The 24,585-nt window shown below is 39.0% G+C and overlaps 1 protein-coding gene across 2 annotated transcripts in view; it reads right to left on the bottom strand.

Annotated features, from left to right (window-relative positions):
* Positions 1-312: 312 nt before the first annotated feature.
* Positions 313-24,585, bottom strand: part of GNAQ (G protein subunit alpha q) — a 227,368-nt gene continuing 203,095 nt past the window's right edge. For both annotated transcript variants that reach the window (XM_037901809.2, XM_037901810.2), the window contains exons 6-7: positions 8,154-8,307; positions 313-5,349 (exon numbers count right to left, since the gene is read on the bottom strand). In XM_037901809.2, the coding sequence (XP_037757737.1) occupies positions 5,159-5,349; positions 8,154-8,307 (345 nt within the window). In that variant the 3' untranslated portion in view covers positions 313-5,158. The remainder of the gene's footprint in view (positions 5,350-8,153; positions 8,308-24,585) is intronic.

The following is a 24,585-nucleotide window of genomic DNA, read 5'->3' as shown; positions in this document are numbered from 1 at the left end:
CTGCCTCTTAAGTTTTTGTTTTACATAAGCCAATCAATCTTTAGTAATATCATCAAGTGATTTTCTCCACTGCAGAGAGACTAGCCTTAAAGGGTTTGAAATTTCTGCTTGTAATAGAGATATGCAAGAAGTTTCATGTTTAGAGATTACTGTATCTAATGAGGATAAAATATGTACAGTCTAAAAAAGTAATCACTGGAATAAAAAGATTTATTCCAATGTTCATTATCATAAAAAGCATTCCAGGAGAACAATAAGCGGAGTACTTCAAGAGAAGCAAAGTTCAAGGAATGAAGATACTTTAGTACAAAATTATGGCCAAAAATACTGTATTTTTAACCAGCAAGATCATTTGGGGGAAGTATTTATACAACATTAGTTTTTGTCAAAAACTAGTTCCCATCCCCAAACAACAGACAATACATGCATTTGAATGACATTTTAAGAACAGCAAGTATGATTTTTTAAATACTGTAAGTTAAAAATGTATCTGACAAAACCCCCTAAATATTCAGGTCAAATAAGGACTACCTCCAGGTTGGTATGTGAAGAATCCAGCAACAGCTTGTAGATTAGAGTATCCTTTGAAAAAAAATTCCTTACAATCAGATGTGTCTGGCTGATTTTATCTAATGTTTTCCCCACCATCACATTAATATTCAATTGAAAAAACTTTTTTTTAGAGCTAAAGTTATGTGAGAGTTATAGTATTCCCTCTAACCAGCAAAGCAATGACTCAGTGGGATTTTACTTACACTTAAACTATATTTCTTTTTTGTTTGATGTAACTCAAAATCATATGCTTGAACAAATGCTGTGTGAAGCGTGAGGAGAAAAAACCTGCAGTTTTGAACATATGGTTTTGAGGACCTGGTAGGCAAGATCATTACTGAATTGACCATAGGACATGGATAAAGGACATAAATTATTAGTGCATATTAAACTGTAAAATGTATGGATTATGCCCAAAACGAGAATTGTATTTACAAAAAAAGCAGATGTCTAAATGTCCAAAATACAGCAGTTAACCTCATGCAATGAAGCCACTTTAATTTTCTAGTCAGATGGTGACAACATGATGAAATCCCAAAGACACATGTGGACTATATAGTTGGTTTTTAAACTAGAGGTAGGTCTTTGGTAGGCCACGTTAACATATTGTGCACACATCATTAGTTAAACAAATTAATGTAGTAGTTAGTATGCAGTGTAACCCTTATACAGAGTTTCAAGAACAGCAGCACATATAATAAATTATTTGGGTACATTTTATTTTTTTCAAGTGGGTTAACATGTTTTTGTGTTTTCCTATTATTTCAATCTTTTGTGAGGAATGCAAAACAAGGGAAGGATCATGAGAGTGAGTAATCTGAAGGTCATTTGCATCTTACAACCAAAAGCGGGGAGTCTAGCGGTATCTTAATATGCAGCCCTTTTTCCCCCCATTTAAAGTTTTTGCAAATCATGCAGTCAATTCTGACTGATATCCAGCATAAAAAGTCTCTTCTCAACTTTCAAACTTAAACAAATTATGATTCACAATCATGTGGCAGTATGATTAAAAAATTACAGTTCATACACCTTGACAATCAAAATAGTCTTAATTATAAAAAGTAAAACTGCCCTTCTAGCTGTATTATCTTCTATCCCTCACGATAGTGCCAGTTAATTTGTGAAAAAGGCAAGTTTAAGGTTTTTGTAAAATACATATTACAGCTTTCTTGTGCTAGTGAACATCTAGTATACATAGGTTCCCAAGAGGTTTTCTTTCCCTCCTCCCCCATTTATGACATTCAGCAAAATCACATTGTTTTGGCAAAGTTGAAAGGGTTTTTGTTTTGTTTTTGTTTTTTGCCCTCAGCTTCATGTTAGAGGCACAAACTTCTGCTCTATAAGGCATAGTAGAAACCATCAATTGACAAAGAAAATCAAACCCAAAATCAGCAAAGGAATATATTGCAAGTGGGAACAGCTGTGTCATTTAAAAAGGAAAATATGTTTTTGTAAACTGGCATACTGCAATGCTGTGTTAGGTGATTCATGAAAAGCTTGCCTTGGCATTTTGAAGATTTTTTTTTCCCTCCCCAGAACATGCTCAAATGATTTAAACATTTGCCACAGGTTCAACTTACCTAAAACATACCAGAAGTATCCCAGTGGCACACACTCTTGAAAAGTTTTGCAATCACAATATAACTACAAAGCATGAGTAAACTTTTGGTTTTTGTTTTTATACAAAACTTAAAACCAACTCTCCCCTCCCACTCCATCCCAAGCCCCTGCCAAAAAATCCCATAAAACAAAAAAACTCCTTTAGGCTCCATTGGCCTCTATTTGCCACAATTCCATTTATATCACCATATCTGGGATGGTCAATCTATTCCCATCTTAAAAGAAGGGATATTATCATGTACCCCAGAGTCAACAGTGGAAAATCAGGAGCAATTTTATAATGCCATATATAACAAGACTAACTGTTCTGATCGTCCATTTAGAACATCAGTGTCACTTTTTATCTTCTATATCTACGTGCTGTAGCTTTATTAAATAAAATAGCTTGACTCAATGGACGCCGATGACTTTTTTTTGTTTTGTTACATTTAAGGTTTTCATAACCTTTCAAACACTATTCCATTGGACTTCTGTATTATATTCTGTCATATGGTGTTTTTAGGGAAGTGGCGATGTATAACTGTTAGTACATTTGTACAACAGGCTACAATCGTTTCTAAATTCACTTTTCTAATAAAAGTCATCAGAGAGGTAAGACTAATTTGCTGTGCATTTTCCAAAAAAAAATATATTAAAGAGCTCACATTCCAATCCTAGATCGTATGGCAAAAGTTCTTCTAACAAAGCTGGTTTCTACATCTGTATAAAGCCCTGTCAAAAATCAAGCATTATTTTGAGAGTGAGTGACCTTTGGGTGTTGTTTTCAATTTACCTCTAATCAGGAATGTACAAATGATTTTATACAGCATGATGCTAGTACCGCTCTGTACTATAGTAAAGTATTTTGTTTTGTAAATAAAAAAAATCCCTAGTCAGAAATAAACTGACAAAATTTACATTCTTCTCTCTTAAAAAAGTAAATAAAATAACATTATTTAAAATGTGAATTAGCTATAAGACATACAATACAATTACATAGATACATATCAATACAGCACATTCAATCTGCCAAAAAATTAATGATTACAAAGCCAATATGGATGCTGCCATATATATATATATATATATATATATATGTATGTACAATGATTATAGCATTCATAATTGCACTATACCTACAACCAGTTTTAAATTACACGGTGTCTCATGAGGGAGAAAAATTACAATTTTTGTTATTATTGTTGTTTTGCATTGGGGGGGTGGGTTAAAGATGAACCACATCTCGTTAGTATTTATTGTTAACTTTGGTACTCAACTAGTAAGCCATTCTTTTTCCCCCTCCCCTTTGTTGCTCTGAAGGAGCAATTTCTACGTAAGTGCACTCTAGTGCTGCATGGTATTGTGGATAATCAGTCCAATTACATGTCAGACCTCTGAGTTCTCTGCAGCTTGCTAGCAGTCTTGTGACTTGTTAAAAAAAGTTTTTTCAACCCAACCTGCAGAAGAGAACCTCATAAATGTGTGTGCTGTCTTTGTTGTTTAAAAAAATTGCACATTTGGAGTTCAAAAGTAAGATCTTTGCTGTTTCATTTACATGAATAAATCTTTCTATGGAACACTGAGAGAGGATACTTTGTATTAAGCCTATTAGATATCTGTCAATCAATTAACAAGCAACTGTATCAAGACAGGGTCCTGAATATGATTACTCATCAGTAATTTCAGGTTTCACAACTAAAGGTGCCTTGATGTTTCTGCAGAAAATGTTCCCTGTACTCTCATACTATCTTTGACATAAGGACAGAGTAAAATTGTCTTTAAATTAGTGTAGACAATACACATGTGCATGATGCATCCAGCAGCATTTTCACTCATGCTGCTGTTTTTGGCATTGAAAATGGAACATTTTCTATAAAAAAAAAAAAAAAAAAAAGGAACATATGAGCTAAAACTTTAATTCTTTATCATTTGGCAATTGTCTCAATCAGGCCATTTCCCAATCAATCAATTTGGCATTTCAATTAGTATCTTACGTTTCAAAGCTATTGGTTTTATAAAAAGCCACGTTTGGCAACATGAATTTTTTTTTTATACAATAAAAATAATGTTTAAATTGTGGTCAAAAATATTTGAAAAGCGCTTACTAAAAAACCAAACCAAACCAAACCAAAAAATAAAACAAACAAAACCAACCTGAAAAAACACTGTTTCAGGCTGCAGCCGCTGGGGAAAATGTAGTGTCTATGGCATTTTTATTTGGCATCTATGATTTGAAAGAAAGAAAGAAAGAAAGAAAGACACATGGCAATTAAAAAGAAATTCTATCATATTCCACGTTACCATTTTGCCTTAGTCATTTCATTACTGTCTTCTATGCATCGTTCTGATTTGCCACGTTGTAGCTAAAGTTAAAATCCATATTACAACTGCTGTTTTTGATCCCAGTATCATAGCCCACAGCGTGAAGACAGTTTGCGAAATATCCATGTCAAGAATTTTAAAATCACAGTATCAATACTTTTGATCTTTCAGAAAAAGTACATACTGTAAAATTAGAATGTTTGATGGCTTAAATTATGATAGTATTTTCCTGATCAGATCACTGTAGAGAAAACAGTTTACCAAGGAATGCAACTGGGAAAAAAGGCCGTTGTACCTTTAAAAACAATAATAAAATGTAGCGGAGGAACGGGGATAAAGTGAGAAAGAAAGAGTCGGGGAAAGGGGAAACCAGCATGATTTTCCCTCAATAGCAAAAAACCCCCTATCCTTTGTGAGTGCATGACTGAGAATTTAAAACACACTGAGTCACAAGGTTTTGCCTAAAAAAATGAGGAAACATGCTGTGAATGTATTTCAGCATCTTTTGTTTTTCCTCAATATAGTTTAAATAAAATCATAATATTTACTACAAACTCTGTGAACATTCACAGAGTCCAGGCCGGCAATAAATTAGTATTATGCAAGTCGTTTTCACAGATAATACAGTCCCTCTTGTATATCTTCAATTGCCCGAAGGGAATTTTGGGGGGCCTACTAGGCACAGTTAGACCAGGTTGTACTCCTTCAGGTTTAACTGTAGGATAGTGTCCTTGACAGCAGCAAAGACGAAGCGGATATTCTCTGTGTCTGTAGCGCACGTGAAGTGAGAGTAGATAATTTTGTCACTGTCTGGATTCAGGTCTACGAACATCTTCAAAATGAACTCTCGTGCCGCCTGTGCATCTCGCTGGGGTCCTGTTAGGTTAGAAAAGAAAGTTAGTTTTGCAAAAGCTAATCAAATGCATGAGCTTCTTCTTTGTCAGAGAGAATCCTACTATGTCTAGCAGTAGGTGGAAGAAAGTTGTAGTCTGTGATATCTGGTAAGAGAAATAGGAAAAGATTATTTTATAAATCAACTGACACCATGCCCTTGCTCTTTTCTTCTCAGTAGGACCTTTTAAAATAAAATTGAGGGAAATTTCAGAGATAAAATTATGCTCAGGAGGGCATAAGTATTTTCCTGCCAATTATTCCACTTCCCCACCAAGATACCCTATTAAAGGGGAGAATGAAATGGACAATCTGTAACAACAAAGGATGAGCAAAACAGAAATCAATCCTTTTATAATTAATCTTTCAGTAATTTCAAAGGGTTAACCAGTATTTGGGGTATTGTAATTCAATGTTCATGTTTAAACAAAAAACTAATCTTGTACTGTAACGTTTACTACTTTTACAGCTATGTCTGAGGATTTTAATATATAGTTTAAGTGAATTACATTCTAAACTAAGATGACACTGTCTCAGATAGAACTTCATTCATTTTAATGTTAGCTGATAATGAAATACAGTTGCTTTGTAGTTGATGCACTTCTGTTACAAAGTTGTTACATTACAAAACTTAATGATCTAACTAATCAATTGTTATTTAATTTACACACAATAATTATCCTATTAAATCAAAATTAAGGCTGCAATTCTCAGAAGGGCATGCAGTCTATGTAACCAGGCTGCATGTTCAGCTATATGCACATGAGGCAAATGGACCAAACACTCACTCCCAACTTGGAGTAGCCAATGTGCATCCATTGCACAGCCAGTACTTCAGGGAATCAGCAGGAGTAGTGACCACATGCTGCTGCTTTCCCAGACCAGCATTTGTGAGTGTGCTCCAAAGCGTAGGGGCCCCAGAGAGTCTCAAAAAAAAGGTCCCCAGATCTGTTTTTACAATGGGCAAAGCAAAATATTCTTCACTAGATTTGTCTTTAGCTATGGCTGAACCATTTGGGCTGAAATTTTCCAGAAAAATTCAGCCTGGGGCAGACACCTACCATGGAAAATTTCAACCCAAATAGTTAAAAGTTTGTCAAAGTTATAAACAACTGAAAACAGGATCTTATAACAGGAAGTGTTGGGACATCTTAGTAAGTGGGGCTGACCTAGGCTTGAAAGGATACTAAAAATAATTACTATTCAACTGTCAGCTTTCAAATAGATGGAGGATTATCAAACTAAAATTATGCTGAATTGTAAATAATAACTATGGTCTGATCCTTATCCTTGTTCTACATGAGTGGACCCCTGCAACTGCACAGAACAATTTGCAGGACCATGAGCTAGGTCTCTCAAATCATAAACTAGTGTTTTCCTGATCTCGGTCTTGAAAATTAGAGATACTATCTTTTCGAAGCCTCAGCAAACTTGTAGCCTAATCTGCTGTTCACTGTCTGGTAGGGACAATGGAGCCTTTAGGTTAAGTACGCAGCCCTTCAGTCCACTCACCAGATGAACCTGGGACTTTTCTTCCACTCCAAGCCAAGCCTCCACTCAGATACCTTAAATAACTTCACTTTCGCCTCATGAAAACTTCCAGAATGTATATCCTACGAATTTCCTTAGCAACTGGTATGTGACCTGCATAATGTTCTCTGGAACAGGCACATTAAACCTGATATTAGTAACATCAAATTAGAAGGAAGGAAACTCCATTATAAAAATGGAGTGGTGGAAGGGTGGGAGGAGTCAGACAGATCTCTTTGAAGCACTGAAAGGACTTATGACATGTTCCCTTCAGATATTCAGTTCTTTAAAAAATGTTCTTTTGCACAGTAAAGCCAAGTTAAATGTAAATATGCAAGATTATGTATATATCTGGCGAAAAATTCATTGTGTTCAAAACCAGCAGCAAATTCCTAGAAAAATTTTAATTCCATCTTAAATTCCTAGAAAAAAAAAATCTTCTTTTAATTAGATCAGCAAGCACACAGTTATAGGCTAGGTTGAAATTAGGTCCACTGATAACATGAGACTAATTTCCTCAAAAATCTAAGCATTCTGAAGACATAAAACCCTCATAAATCATAAATCTAAAATCACAACAGCAAATCTCAAATAATTTAGTATCACACAGATACTGTTGCACTCCCCACAAACAATGGAGGTATAGAGTAAAATCCTGGCCTCAGTGAAGTCAATGGCAAAATTCCTATTGATTTTAATGGGATCAGGAAATCTACTTGATGTTCCATCTGTTTTCCTATAGCCGTTATAAAAAATGCTACAAGGTTGTGGACTATATGAAATGATTAGAAGTTCTCGAAGTTGCTGTTTTCATTTGTATTTTTTCTTTTTCTCATGTTTTTAAATCTAGTACATTACAACCCCATCTTCCCAACCATCAGTTAATCATCTGACGCCATAAGTACATATTCTATTAACTCTGCAAAAAACTGTTGATTATTATTGCATTACGAGCTTCTATGTACCATATAAACTAAATACATTTCTAAGCAATACGTACTGGAAAGATCTGTCTGTCTGCAATTTAGACAATGCTGTTTACCACATATCACCATTGTAGTGTAAATGCAATGAGTATCTCAAGATTTTTTTTTTTAAGGTCAGGCTTGACAAAGCCCTGGCTGGGATGAGTTAGTCGGGGATCGGTCCTGCTTTGAGCAGGGGGTTGGACTAGATGACCTCCTGAGGTCCCTTCCAACCCTGATATTCTATGATTCTATGATCTGGAGCATGAATTCTGGTGTTGCAATATTACTTACCATCATACTCTGGGAAATAGTCAACTAGATGGGAGTACATAATTTTCTCCTCTAGAAGATCTTTTTTATTTAAGAACAGAATGACCGAAGAGTTCTGGAACCATGGATATGTGATAATTGTCCTAAACAGTGCTTTGCTTTCCTCCATTCGGTTCTGGAAGAAAATAAGAAAAAGAGAAAGGAAATGATGCGGTCACAAAATATATTAGCTGTGTTTATTTTGCAAACTCAACCATTCCATCATATGAGTTTACTTGTTGCTCCCTAGGGTTTTATAGCTTCAACTCACAATTTCTGTATAAACACTTTGTTAAATCTGTAGGATGTTTCAGTTATGCAAGTTGAGGCTAATGTACAATAAGTATGATTTTTTTTGAATGGGCCATGAATGTTAAAGGTGTAATAGGAACTGAAAAAGTCTGGCTATTTATGTGTACAGCTGTACACAAACCCACATTACTGGAAAGTGTGTGAAGAGAAAGCCAAATGTACAAAAACAAAGCCTAAGAGCCCAGTTAAGGAGAGAGCATTCTCCTTTGTTTTCAATTTCCTAGTTTTTGTTGGTATAGTGTTTCAACCTTAACTGCTTAACCACTACGGAAACATAATCTGGAGTTGTATTATTGTTTTCATAGTCCTGAAATCTATAATTATGTCTGAAAGAACTTCTCTATATTGCAAAAGTTTATTGTGCTTTAATTCAATTGAGAAGAATTTTATCTCACACGATGCTGACTTTACTTAGTGGCAGTACAAACTGGGTTCAGCATTGTTTCAGCTAACTGTGGTAAAACTCTTCTTCCTCCTCTCCTGTGAACAGTTCTACAGCATAACTCTTGTTGCCCATAGACTTGCACAGTAGTAGCAACAGCATGATGAAAGTGAAAGAGGATTGGTACAGTCTAGCTATTGCCTGCAGGGTTCTAAAGAGCAGCAATGAAAAAATCAGGAGCCCTGCTAATTTTACCACTGCTTGGCTATAAGCCGCAGCATAGGCACTGAAGCTGCATGCATGGAGACAAAGATAATGCTTTATAGTTGGGTTTTATTTACTTGTGTGCTTTTGTAAATTTTACATTCAGTTCCTTGGAACACTTCTGTTAAAAAAAAAAAATCAATTCTGCAGAAATTGATAGGTTAGTCCTCCCATACCAGGGTAAATTTCCCATTGGTGAATAAACAACTGGAATTTTCAAAGCTCTGCAATAATTAATTAAATCTCATAACATATTTTTAAGACAGTAAATATGGAAAAACTAAAGCACAGAAGGTGGGATCCACACAGGTACTTAGACTTACATCCCATTTTTAGGCACCATTATGTTCTACAAAACTCACGCTCAGCTGCTGTCTAACCCTGTAGGCACCTAAACTCACTTAGCACCTTTATTTTTGCAGTAAAAGTTCCCTAGGCGCCTATGTTCCTCCCTTTGGGCATGCACAATGCTTCCTCCCTCTAGGCACCTGGGCACCTATCTCCCACCTAAACCCCAGAGTGATCCACACACCTGGGGAAGATAGTTGTTCGGCTGCCCAAGTCACATGTGGGGCCTGAACTGGTAGGCATTATCAGAGCTGCCTAACTCCACACAAAGCAGCTAGAGGGGTGCGGGAGGAGGTGGCCACTCCTATAACCTTTAGTCCACTGTGTAGGGCACTCAACTCCCACTGGATTCAGTGGAACCAGGATTTCACACAGAAAGTTCAAGTGACTCACTCAAGGTCACTATATCAAGACATTGGCATAGTTGGGCACAGAATCTAAATCATTAGACTATCAAGTCTGTGCTTGAAACACTAGACCATGCTTCTTCAACATTTTGTATAGACCAGAGGTTCTCAAACTGTGATTCATGGACCACCAGTGGTCCATGAGCAATGTTCCCTCTAATTTTTGACAGGCCGTGTGCACAAAAAATTTCTTCTGTGCAAATTTTTGAAGCAGAGTTCAACTTTGTGTGCCATGAGGCAAATGTACCCAAGCAAGTAAAATGCTTATAAATTTAAAAAGTTTTAATTTGCAATTTGTGATAATAGTTTTACACCATGTTATTTTACAAATGTCATTTTTAAATACTTAGAAAAAGGAAATTTAACCATTCTTCATGAAGCAGAAGTTAGTTTTAAGCATTATGCTTTGTCATCTTTTTTATAGACAATCACAAGCATATATCAAGCACATATTAATCATGATCATTATCAGTCCATAGGCTTCTGCCTGTTGGTTTCCACTTTCACTTTTCATTCTATACACATGCCCGAAAAGATTTTGATAAACATGTAATAAAGACAATTGAATACGTATGCCATTATGTCAATTTATATGGATTTTCGGATAGAGACATCATAAGTAAAAAAAGAAAAACAAAAGTTTGTGTTTTAAATTTAAAATGTTCCTAAAAAATATCAATAAATGATTATCAGCCAAGAATAATATATGTAATTACAAATGCATTTTAATTTCCTTATTGATCGAAATGTCAAAGACTGCTAAACTAACCTTACTGTTTTTCCCTGTGATCTTTTTCTTTTGCTCATTCAATATAAACTCTGTCCAGATCTATCAGTCCTCCATCCAGCTGATAACTCTTAATACACATCAGCATGTCCAAATGATCTACTTGTAAACGATTCCGTAGTTTGTTTTTTACAGTGTTCATTAAGCTAAAGCCACGCTCACAGTCTGCACTTGATGCTAGGAATGTTCCTCCAATATCCATCAACTTTGCAAGATCCTGAAACTGTTCGTTCTGGTGAGCAAATGTCACCATATCCGGGAAACTTAAAACCAATTGGCTTTTGATTCTTTTGGCTACTGCAAACTTGAAGTCATTGTACTGACTAACTATAACAATCTCTTCAGCAAGAAAGTCTTTGTATTTTGAACATAGGGATTTGACCTGATGAATTCCAAAATTGAAGTCACACTTAACTATTGCTGCACAATCAAAAGCGGACCACTCCTGGACTTCATCCTCTGGGAAACTGTCTGCCAAATGTGCACGCAAGATGTTTATGAAAGTTATTATGGAACTGGTATCAATTTAATTATTTTCTTGAGAGCTCATATCTAAGAGAGCCTTAACTTTGTCACTCCATAAGACTGAATCTCCACGGTACTGTCTTCTGATCTTGTTTAATTTACCTCGGGCAAGGTGAAATGCTTCAAGAGGTGTAAGGCCCTGTTTCTGTAGCAGCGTGGATAGTGAAGCGAGCTCCGACAAAACATCATTCAAAACTTCTAATGTTATTCAGTATTCCATGGTATTCAGCTTTTTGTGGTAGTATTTAGAAACTGAAATAATATCTTTGCCTTGATCAAAGTATTCCAGAAGAGGATTATAGTTGTGAATAATTGCTCGAAGTGCAAAGTACCTACATAACTAGCACACTTCACTGAGTGGCCTGAAAGCCATTGACTCACATTCAGAAGCATCCACTATTTCCTGAAATTTGCATTTTTTCTTGGATGACCGACAGAACACCGTGTAGACAGTTCTCATTAAGGTTTCAATGTCTCTTATCAGCTTGACCTCTTTCCATGCATCGGAAATCCCCAAGTGCAATGCAATGTTGCTGGACTAAGTGTGGAATATCACGTTTCAGCTGAGCTGCCACGCCATTGAGTTTGCCCAACATCACGGAGGCACCATCAGATGTGAACATCACCAGTTTCATTAGATCAAGTTGGTGTTTTTTATAAAACTCTTTGATTGCAGACACTATTGAAACAGCATCACATTCTTGCAATCATAATAGTCCACCAAACGAAGTTTTATAGTCTGCAGAATTTATGGATCTATATTTAAAGTAGAGTATCAAGTATCTGTTAATGAATATATCAGTGCTTTCATCAACAGCTAGAGTATGAAACATTGCCGATGCTATTTCATGCATGAGGTCATCTTGGACTATGAAGCTGATAATTTCAAGAAATTCAAAAGAATAATTTTTACTTCTCCAGCTTGCTGGTATGCACACACACTTTTCCATATGGTCATTAATATCCTGAACAGAAAGCACTAAGCTGTTCATTTAAATAGCCAACAACACACTGTCAATAAGTACCTTGATTTCTTCTGGGTTTGAGTGCTTGCGTTCAAGATTAACGTGCCTCCTCTGCTTTTCAGCTGGACTTTCAAGAATCATGCTAAGCAATCCACTCCGTAAGGAAGGGTTTTTGTTTCTAAGTCTTGTTACACCATCTATATGAGATTTACTTGACAGATGACGCTTTAAGAAATACAACTTCCATACATCGTTCCACATTCTTCCTGTTGAAAATTCTCCCGAAGCTCTGGCATCTCGACAATATACACAAACCACTCCATTGTCCTCATCATATGTGAATATTTCACAAAGTTTAACAAGCATTACACTATGTGACTTTGGTGTAACCATCTCTATAGTCTCATCCAGCCATCCAGATTTCAATGAAGTCGCTGTTCTTTTACGCTTTAGACCTCTAGACTGATATTTTGGGATTGATTTTTTACCAAATTGGTTTATTTAAAATTAATACTTTTATTATATGGCTATATTTCAATGCGCTTAACAGCGTGACTCGACAAAAGGGCAAACAGGAGATCATTCAGATCAGGATACTGGAAGTTTGTGCATAGCTCCGATCACGTCCATGCATCTGAGGCAAAAAAACGCAGGGAAAATGGTAAAACATCACGAGTAAATGTATGAAGTCCAATGCCTTTGAAAGATTTCAATCACGAAAACAACACTTACCTTTGTTCATTTCTGGGAAATCTTTGCAGTTCCTTAGCAACTACGGCCAGGCATTTTGACTTATTCGCATGTACTTGAGTTTGTACACAGCCAAATGAACAGACTACAAGGAGATGTGTGGGTCCCGATGTGATCAATGTTCCACGTTTGAAATGCTGGCTGGGAGGGGTACGATTTATTGCCCTCCTTTCCCTTTCCCCGCTTTGCCAGCTAGTAGAATCTGGCTGTGTTGACGGATGGCGGGCGAACAATGTCAAAAGTCGCCCGTAAATGATATTTTGGCCTGGCTCCGATGTAGAATTTCATTTTTTGTGTGCGCGGTGTTTCGCCGTGTGCACAGGGTTAGGATCTGTGTGCACGTGCACACGCGCACAGCTTAGAGGGAACAGTGTCCATGAGCTCCATTCAGGTGGTCTGTGGATAGTTCCCTCTAAGGTGCATACCTGGGCAGCCGCACACAAGAGAACGAAGGGCCACCCTCCGAATTAGTGGAGCCGCGCAGGCGTGACTCCACTAATTAGGTGCCTGGACCCTGGAGAAGATGCACATGTAAGGTGAGGTGGTGGCCTTGCGGTGAATAGGGGGTAGGTGGGAGGGGGCAGTGGGGTGAGAAGAGAGGGTGGGGGGAATTTGGGATGTGCAGGGATGCAGCGGCCAGAGAAAGAGGCGACTTTCCCCAGCTCTAGGGCTGCGGCTGCCAGGAGAGACACCCCTCCTTCCCAGCCCCAGCTCAGGGGCTGCCGTGGCGGGGGAGAGAGGGCACATCCATTGCATTAGAAAGGTAAGACTACTGATATTAAAATATGAGTTATGTGCTTTTATTTGTAGAACAAAACAACATTAATAATTATTTTTTTTTATATAGCGCTTTTATCCAAAGCACTTTATAATAGTTAGCTAACGGTACAAACAACATTTGGAAAGATCATTAAGTGGTCCGCCGAGACCCTCAGCAATTTTCAAGATGTCCACGAAAAACAAGGTTTGAGAACCACGAGTATAGACTTTTTGCCACAAACCTATGCCCAAATCCATTTATAACTCACAACAGTAATTAAATTTAAATCGTTTTTATTTCCAGTTTGGCCTTCATAATTATAGAGCTGTATTATAACTTCATCTGACATCAGCAAACCATTTCTATATTTCTGAATCCCTACTTCTGATAACTTAAAGTTTGATTCCACTCCCCAAATCCCTAACTGAATTTGACATTTACAGATACAGTATGAGTGTAGATCTTCGTTTGTGGGCTAACAGCATCTTTTCCTTCCACAGCAAATTAAAGAGCTATTGAAAACACTTTAAACCTTAAGAATAATTAGCAAAGTGCACAGGAAACATAGTGGCTTGAATTACTAATGCAAGTTTGAATTATATGCCCTTTGCAGAACTCTTAATGGGAGTTGCAACATTCTCATCCGGCTAGCTGACTTTAATGCAGAAGTCTCTCTCTCTGATTTTCACAACACAGTGTTACACAGACAAAACATGTCAGTTTGCAGTGGCAGATTAGCCACTGGGCCAGTGAGGCCTGTGACCAGGAGCTGTGGCCAACTGGGGTGCTCCTGCATCCCAACTTGCTATGCCCGCTCCATCTGTGCTCCTGCTGGGGAGTGAGTTGGGGCGCGGGGGGTTGCCGTGCTCCACCTGTCCGGCGCTCCTGCCGGGGAGTGGGGGCTTCCCCTGCTCCTCAGCAGAAGCGCTGGGCGGCAAGAGTGGGGCAAGGCCTCGCGCCCCGACCCCCACTTCCCAGCAGGAGCACCGGGGGGTGGGAGTGGGGACAGGGCAAGCCCCTGAGCCCCGATCCCATTTCCCCAGAAGGCGTGCCAGGGGGACTGCAGGCGGAAGGGTTGGGGAAGGGGCCCCCATTTGGGAAGGGCCCCCTGGCCCAGAGCCCCATAAAAACTTAATTTGCCTCTGCCAGATTGCATAATCTTCTGATTCTTGTTCCAAGAAAACTCCAGAAATCTATGCTCAGCAAAGATGGTTATTAGACAGTTAACATGTTTTAAATTTTCTTTTTCAAAAGGATGCTAAACAAGATGAAGTAGAAAAGGCACACAGACTAAGTCAACATTCATACTTAAAATACATCTTTTTCCAAAATTCATCTAACTTATTAACTCTACATATGCAAGTCTGCATTACTACAAATAGTGAAATTTCCTATAGGACACATACAATAAAGAAGCAACATCTCATTAATAAAAAGTATATACCATTCATTATAACATACAATTATAAATTCCTTGAGTGTGAAAGGTGCCATATATATATAGTCATCTTTTTTGTTCTTATAGGCTTATCAGTTACTGAAAAATTTGCAGCTTTGTATTTTACAGTCACACACTATAAAGGTATGAAATATTGATGCCATGCTTAGGACCCTGAGGGACACATTCTGCCTTCAATTACACCACTGGAGTCAATGAGCTTGCACAGGCGTAACTGAGGGTAAATTTCACCCTAAGTTTGTAAAATGAGTTTTAGATACTACACTATAAAAAATTGCCTACAAAAAATTCACTAATTTATCAGAAAAACAGCGAGCTAGAAACAAGCAGATAATTCCATATACAAATAAAGAAGAAGAAAAAAAGAAAGATGATAGGTGTTTTAATTTACACCTGATTTTCCTGTATTACTGATGCATATCAGGAATAATGCCACTGAAATCAACTGCGTTACACTGGTATAAAAAGAAAAGGAATACTTGTGGCACCTTAGAGACTAACAAATTTAAATAAATTTGTTAGTCTCTAAGGTGCCACAAGTACTCCTGTTCTTTTTGCGAATACAGACTAACACGGCTGCTACTCTGAAACTGGTATAAAAGAGGTGTGAGAGGAGATGTGTGGTTTTGTTTTCTGGTATCTAGGACTTTTAAGAGAAATGGAAGGTGATTTACCAAAAAAATCAATTGGGCTTATATCCTGAATGTACCTAGTTAGAAGACAGCAGAACGCAAACTGACTGACACTTGCATGGGCATAAGGCAGAGATCATCAATCAGGTCCTCACTCTGCCTGGTAGTGCTTAATTTGCTGAGCCCTGTTTCCCTTCTGAATATGTGGAGAATGGAGAAAGACTGGCTCTGACTTCCCTAGCTTCAGTCGGGATGACTGAAGAGAGGGAGATCTCTTTGCTGAACAAAAAGCACTCTGATGACCTTTTGAAGTCACTTGCTATTGCCTGTGATGCACAGTCCACAAAGCCCTTGCCTGAGAGGGTTATTCAGAGAGTGCTCAACTAACTGCATGGAAAAATCCTGGAAAGCAAAGTTAGTAGCAATCACAACCAGCCCTGATTTATTCACTGCACAATAACTGTAAGGTGCAGTAAAGAGCAACCATAGTTCCTATCCAGAATTTTAAATATATGTATAAGCTAACATTGGACAGGCTAGCATGAGCACATCCTGTAGAACAGTTAGAAATAGAGAGAGAGTGTTTAAATTTCAGTATGTGGGTCACATTCACGTGTCTGTATTTCACTGGATCCGGATGGAGCAGTTGACAGGTTTTCTCAGTGCTTTGAGCCTGGATGAAAACTGGCTAGCTGTTGCTCAGCTCAGTTAAAACCAAGGCAATACTTGTAGGTTAGAGGAAACCACTAAAGGAAATGGCAGAGGTAACATCTGCTCCTCGTCTGATGGAATTTGTCCACATTTTGGTACTTCAAATTTGCAATTTTGTGAGTTCTCACTGAATCCTAAGTTATTTCTGGAAGTCCCCATAGTAACAATGAGTAAGACTGGCTTTTTTTCCCTTCCCTATCTGCTCTTGGCAAAGTGGATATTCCATTTTCCTTTACATGTGGATTGTTTTATAGTTATAATTAGAGCCCTACCAAATGCACTATCCATTTTGATGAATTTCACAGTCAGAGGATTTAAAACATTTGAAATTTCACAGATTCAGATATTTAAATCAGAAATTTCATGGTGTTATAACTGTGGGGGTCCCAACTCCAAAGGAGTTTGTGGGGAGGTCTGAAAGACTATTGTGGGGGTGGGGTATTGCCACCATTACTTCTGCGCTGCTGCTGGTGACAGCGCTGCCTTCAGAGCTGGGCAGCCATAGAGCGGCGGCTGCTGGCCAGGCACCCAGCTCTGAAGGTAGCACCACTGCCAGCAGCAGTGCAGAAGTCAGGGTGGCCATACCATACCATGCCACTCTGATTTCTGCACTGCTGCTGGAGGCGGTCCTGCCTTCAGAGCTGGGCTCTCGGCTAGTAGATGCGAAGCTTCCTGCAGCCAGGAGAGGTTCCTGGAGGTGGCTCTGACCTGGCCCCTGGAGCAGCCTGTCCTGGGGAAGAGGAAGACACATCCCTCCCCTGCTCAGCCAGGGCTAGCAGCTGGAGCCCTACACACAGTAGGAGCCCCCGGCTGGGGTGCCTGCAGCTCCCCCCATCCCGGCTCTGGGACCAGCACTCAGGGTTAAAGAGGCCGTGGGTTTGCTGTCTGTATGTGTCAAGGGGAGTTCGGAGGTGAATGGCGCCCCCACCAGCCATGGCTCCCTGGGCAGTTGGCCACGTTGCCCACACATAAGGCCAGCCCTACCCCCCAAAAGTTACAACCCCCCTATACCATGCTGCCCTAACTTTTGCCCTGCTGCTGGCAGTGATGCTGCCTTCCGAGTTGGGTGCCGGCCCAGCAGCTGGCACTCTCCCGCCATCCAGCTGAAGGCAAAGCAGAAGTTCGGGTGGCAATATGCGACCCCCCTACAATAGCCAGATTTCACAGGGGAGACCAGATTTCATGGTTCATGATGAGTTTTTCAAGGCCATTTTCCATGGAATTTGGTGGGGCCCTAATTATAATAATCACTTCTAGACTGGACTATTGCAGTGACCTCTTCATGGGGATAAACCGCAAGTTCACTTGGAAACTTTAGATGATGATAAATGCAACTGCCTGTTTGCTTACTAGTGCACACAGGTGCTGGCTTTTTCCTTTGCCCAGGAGTGCTCAACCCCTGCTCAGCCCCAGACCCCCCTCCCATTCCACCCCCTCCCACAAGCCTGCACCCCCACTCTTGCTCTGCCCACACTCTATCCCTTCCCCCAAGGCCCCACCCTCGCCCTGCCTCTTCCTCCCCCAGCTCCATCTCTTACTGTCCAGTTCCACCCCCTCTCCTGAGCCTGCCCCATTCCTGCTCCTCCCCCATCCCTCCCAGTGCCTCCTGCACACCATGGAACAGCTGATCGCAGTGGGAAGGAGGCACTGGTAGGGAGGAGGAGGAGCTGATTGGCGGGGCTGCCGATGGGCAGGAGGCACTGGGAGGGGTGGGGGAGAGGGGAAGCTGGCTGTCAGTGGATGCTAAGCACTTGCTAATTTTTTTCCGTGGGTGCCCCAGTACCGGAGCACCCACAGAATCAGCGCCTATGGTAGTGCATCTCAAAGAGCATATTATACAAGTTACACTTGTTTTCAATTTGATCCTAGGTGAAATTCAAGGTCATGGTTTGGACTTAAGGAAGGTCTCAGAAACAGTTGCTCTCCATGGTTTCACCTAAAGAGTTGAGATCACCTGGGATGCTCAAGTTCACAATGCTTCTAAAACAATTCACCCTTTGATCCAACAGAGTCTACGTCTGTTGACTTTTAGGGCACGCTGCAAAATCTTTTTTCACATGACTTTTTTAAGGGGAGGGAGGAATGGGAGAATATGGGCTGAGTGGGAAAGATCTCAGGCCCCAATCCAGCAACTACCTAAGCATGTACTTGGCTTACCCATGGGTGTAATGTTAAGCATGTACCTATCTGTCTGCAAGGTCAAGTCGCAGGTGTGTTTGGGGCGTGGAAGAGTATTAGTGTTTATAATGGGTTAACTAGTGGTTATTGTATTATTTTATAAAATATCAATTATAAACACATCTAGAACACTGGGTACATGTGGTTTTATTAATTGTAATTGTAATTTATTAATTGGTTTTATTAAATATAATAAATAAATGAATAATGAAAACCTAAGAGTGGGTAACCTACACTCATACATCACAACCAACAGGCAAATACAATTTCAGATAACTTTTTCCACAGAGAGTTCTTCTAATACTGCTTGTACCCTGGTTTTCCTTTAAAAATAAACCTACTCTCTATTGTAAGAACACAGATGGAAAACATTATTGCTCCATCCTGTAAACCTCATGTTAATTGCTGTATAATAATTTGTAACGAATAATTTGATTTTCAAACAAATACACAGAAAAGAAAAGGGGTGGGGGAACTACTCAAAGTATTACAGAAAACACTGACCATTTGTGACCATCATACATGTGGGAGTACTTTCTCTTTTTAATTAATTCATTTATTTGGTCATCTGTTAAGAATAAAGCTCTTTATTTGCCTTTGTATCCTGCACAGGATCACATAATTATGTGGCCTATCTGACATAAAAACTAAAATAATACAAAACACACTTTGTGCTAAGTTCCTATTTGGAGGTTAAAAATTAAAACAAAAATAAAAAAAGAGTTGACAAATTTGATAATGTGCGAGCTGTTTTCAGCAGGATTCTTATACTAAAGGACTATAGAAGTGAGGAGTTTTTGAACTCTGCTTGCCACACCTAGTTCCAGATATGGCTGCAATCTTCCCCCGAAAAGACTGCCAATTCATGATTGTAAGTATTACAGTCAAAGTTAAAAAGATGGGCTGGATTTTCACCAAACCAATCACACTTGTGCTGGCATTCCCCCTCCAATCTTTCTTTCTGTTCCATGGCTGAAGATGGCTCTTCTCTGGCAGGAGTACATCTCTAGCTGTCCATCATGTATATCCTTGTTTGCAGGCCATTTTTGGACAGTGTAAGCAAAATGTGGCTACTTCCTGAGCATTGTCAACCATGCTCCTGAAACTTGGCCAACAGAGGCAGCGAGTGTAGCTATGCCAAGGTTAGCCAGATCCAGAATGGACGATTTTGATTCCGCAAACCTTCCAGCCTCAGTTAACACTTGGAACAAAGGATTGTTTAAGATCAGATTTGGAATAACCTATTGTCTATGGCCTAGCAACAGTAGGTTTAATGTAACACATAATTTCTGCATATGCATGCATGTACTATATATATATATACACACTGTACAAACCATGAGACAGTGACTACTCAGGGGAGTAAGCACTACACCTAACAAGTGTTTGCAAGATCATTTTGTCCTCTTCAGTTGGATACAATAGATTTTACTTTCTTGTAGTCTTTTAATGCAACAAAGGTACCACAAGAAAACAAAGGTTTGGTTTTGAACACATGCCATACAAACAATGGTTATTCCCCCAACCCCATTCTTCGTTTGCTCAGTTAGAGCCAGAACCTCGTATGATGTAAACCAGCATACCTCTGCTGGAGCTATGCCAATTTATACAGCTGAGGATCAGGCCCAACTTATGTGCTGTTATGGAAGCATAAAGTAAACAATAAATAGTGTATGAGTGTTTTTTAGAATACTCTCTCTCAGATTACATACAAAGTAATGAGCATTGGGCCCAACTTCCAACTTGCGTAATTATTAAAACTGTGCAAAACCTGCTGGTGTTTGGTGTGTGCTGCCGCTTGCAGCTTCTGTTTTGCAGGTCCTAGCTTGATGATCCCAAGGAGCAAATCTGGTCACCTCTTCCATGGCTGCCGAAGGCCCCTTTGAATGAGAACCTTGTGGTGCTGCTATTTGAAAGAGGAATCCCCAGTGCTTGCACCTCTTCCTGCACAGAGGTGTGTGGGGTGGAAGGCATGACATGAACATGGCTTGGCTACTGAGGGTGGGCTCTGGGGTCTAGTTTTGCCTGCAAATTAATCTCAGTGTAAACCTGGTAAACGCTGCCATGAAATCAGAGTGATTCACTATCCTGCTTCACTCCCTCATTTAGTTGTTTCACTATTGTAAGCCCTCAGTCTTCAAAAATCATGAGTCAGACACATGCACTTCTGAGATTTTTAAAAAAAATCTCGTGATTTTTAAGGCAAAGTAATACATTTGGGGTTGTTTTTATTTGCCTTCTTGGTTTTGAGCCTTTAGGACTTCATGTTTTCAAAGCTTTTTTCCACAAGTATGACAGCTGGAAGTGTTCTTGCTTTTTTAAATACGAGCTGAGTGTCTTACATAAGCCCATGATTCCATGAACTGACACTTTTGTGAGACTTACCATCAAACCAGAAGAATCAGTAAAAATCGATGTTGTAGGAAATGGCCATGCTATTACCATTTCCTGCCTGTTCAAGCTTCTCAGTTCTCCCAGCTACCACGTGAATGCAGATGTTATTGACACAGTTATCAGTGGAACTGGAGGAGCATTTCCCAAATTCTTGGGCAAAGTTGCCCAAGTTACCAGATTGGGTGAGAGACAGTTCACTCTTCTAAGAAGGTGACTCATGAAAGACCTATTTTTTGCCCACACTGAAGGAACAGGCCAAACAGCACCTGTTCCTATTCCATCCCTCAAAACCAACCCCCAAAATGAGGAATCATACCAGTTGATTTTCCCAGAATACTATGGAGAGGATAATTTGCAGACCACCATCTGCCCTCAGAAGACACAGGTTACAGGACTGTAAAAGAGAGGAAGGATCTGGAGACTGCCCAAACCCTCTCCAAAGTTCACTTCAGTTTTGAAATTCAAAGGCAAATTTCACATAGTTTTGGGGGTTTGATGCAAAAGTTTTTCACAGCCCTTGTAATAATCTGTATGCCTTGATTTTCCTTACAGTATCACCTAGAAATATTTGGCTGAATTAGCTGCTGGCCTAACGCCACTGAATTCTGACCCATTATTCTTCGTTTCCTCTCCTCAAGTGTTATGTCGCGTTGATATACATTAGTAAGTAGCTGCTGCATTTTATCCCACAGTTCGTTGCATTTCACTGATGGGGAAAATTACTCATTTAATTTGTAATGTACACTGGGATCCTTTTGAATAAAAGGCACAATATAAGTATTTCAGCATCACTTATTACCGAGTTTTAATTGCATTGACATATTATGGAAGCATCATAAATTATGACCGTTAAGGGTCAAGGAAACCCAAGATAGAAAGAGTCCTGTAATTCAAGTTTTGCTTGTTTTATAATAGCTTATAATACAAAGTTTCAACAATAAAATCCAGCTGAGAAAATCTGAGGAAGGGGGAGATAACCCACTGAATAAACCAACATTATAAAACTACTTAATTAATACTCACTTCTGTCTTTTACGGCTATTAACCACATTCACAATAGGCTTAGTAGTCAACTTGCAGAAGCAGGCTGTTGGTTACTACACTCAAAAGCCCATCACACCGAAGGCATGCTGTGGAATTGATATGCTGGGGCCAAAACAGAAAAGAGGAGACATTTTTCCTGTTTACTGTTTCCGAATTGTGGGGTGGGGGATGGGAACAGATAGGAAGCTCACTCCCCTGAAAACTTCTTTTTTTTTTTTTTTTTAAATTTTAATAGAAGGCTTCTTGTGGAACAATTCTTGAAGCACCATCAGTGATGCTAGCCTCAGAAGAGCTCTTTGGTTTGTCTACTAGTCAGTGGTCATTGTTTACTGAACTAGGGTGTAGAAATGGTAATTCCTCAGAATGAAAGAAAAAACATCCAGGGGACCCCATCTGGATCAGCTCTTTTTGAACCCATGGCAAAGGTACAATCATAACTAGAGAAAGACAGTAACGGTCATTAATAAAATGTGGCCTTGGGCATGTAACGGGAAGGTTATTTGGATTGGGGAAGGTTCCTCTAATGCAACTTATTTTATTTTTATCATAAAGCATAAATGGAAATTACTTTTGTTAGCCATATTAGTGTTGCGTATTGTCTGTATTTAATACTAATAGTAACAAAGCAACAAAAAACTCTGTAAATTAAATCCAACTAGCCTTTTTCAATAACACATGAAGATATACTGATAAATTCCAAGCCTTTATAAAGCCACACTATATATTTATATGGCATGGTTATAAAAACCAGACTTTTGGAAACTATCCTGATCCTTTTGAAAGCAAACAGCAATCTTGCTTGCTTGCCCAGAGCAGAGCTGATTTGGCAGACCTTTTCCTCTGATTCAGGAGAGTCAGAGCATTATCGTGTATTCTCATTCACTGAGTAATAAAATCCCTTATAAGGCAACCCCTTGATTACTCTCTTCATAGGAACTGCTAATTAGTTACATGTTCTTGGGTTTATTTATTTAGAACACGCTGTAACATGTATGGTATGACTTTTTTGCATTTGTGTTTACAGTTAGCTGTTTTTCAGGTATTTTACAATTTTCTTTGTTGGTTCTTATGTTGCTAATTCATTTTCTCAAAATAACTGCAGTAATAAAATAATAAAATAAAAAATACAATAAAATAATAAAATAATAATAATGATACAAATTTACTAAGCCCAAACTTGTAAGTAGATGAGGTTCCCACCACCTCAGAAGAGAACAGACACTCACTGTACATAGTTCAAACTTTGGGCTTATCTAGTGCAACCCATAATAAAATCTGTGGCACAAAACCTGCAAACAGGCAACTATTAATAAGCAAGAAGAAGGGTGGAAACCTACTTTTTCCCATTTCAGAACCCTTACTTTTGGCTGGGTGCTCCTTTCAGAATTGAGCTCAGCTTCAGAACGCAAGTAAAAGTAAAGATGGCTGCTGTCGGTTCTGTGTGCTAGGGGAGGGACCATCAACAGTGCCCTTTCCTTGTCCTTATAAGAAAAGTACAGAGGAGGGAGTTCCTTAATGCCCTTTTAAAACTCTCCAAGAATCTTCAGAAGCCACCATGGATAACCAGCAACTGAAACCATCAATACCACACATGAGCAGTCTGTGCCTTCTATTAAAAATAAAAGACCTCAGATAAAACCTTTTAACTGCTATAATGTTTGCCAGAGGAGAGTGAGAAGTGAAATGGGGAGCAGAGAGACCTCTCAGAAATCATGTGGATGAGAAATTATAGCATAAATTCCAGCAGAAATGGAACTTTCCAGTAAAATGTTGCAATGCAAATTCCCAAGCATGATGTGTATTATTAATGCTCTGTATTAGTATGACTTTTTGTTAGTCTATCACTAAACAATTTAATATAATTACAATGAAAAACAAGAACTCTATGATTGATACAATAACTTCCTTCAGCTGCCACAAATACTGGGGGAAGAGAAGAATCCACTTGATATCAGCAGTTACTCACACACAAAGAATTCTGATCTAACTTTAAGCACATGAGTATGTTAATGGCACTATTCCTCTCCTTAATGTTAGGCACATGCTTAAGTGCTCTGCTGAATTGGGGTCTAAATCGCTCTGATAAACTGTCCTTTTCACAACAGAGGGAAAAAAATCTACAGCATGCATACTACTACCTCTGAGTGGCTTCTCCCAGTTTGTGGCCTGCATGGAGAAAAGCCATACTGAGATTTACCCATTATGAAAAAGTAGTAAATATATTTTACATTTTTACTCTGAAGCCAGACCTTCTATTAATAATAATTATTCCCATCTCCTATGCGCCACAACTTTATACAGAGATTGGCTTCAGAATGATGATGACTTCTACTAATTAGCACATGGTAAAGGAATGGCTATTAAATGAGAACAGATACTGTATCAGGTGATAGATATACAGAACAAATGTGTTTGTACAGTGCCTAGCAGAATGGGGCCAGGATCTGCGACTGGGGCCCCTAGGAGCTATCACAATACATTTAAATAATAATGCTA

This window comes from Chelonia mydas, chromosome 5 (genome assembly GCF_015237465.2).
Source record: "Chelonia mydas isolate rCheMyd1 chromosome 5, rCheMyd1.pri.v2, whole genome shotgun sequence".
Classification (NCBI taxonomy): domain Eukaryota; kingdom Metazoa; phylum Chordata; order Testudines; family Cheloniidae; genus Chelonia; species Chelonia mydas.
The sequence above is the reverse complement of the archived record's forward strand: the minus strand, read 5'-3'. Positions and strand labels throughout refer to the sequence as shown.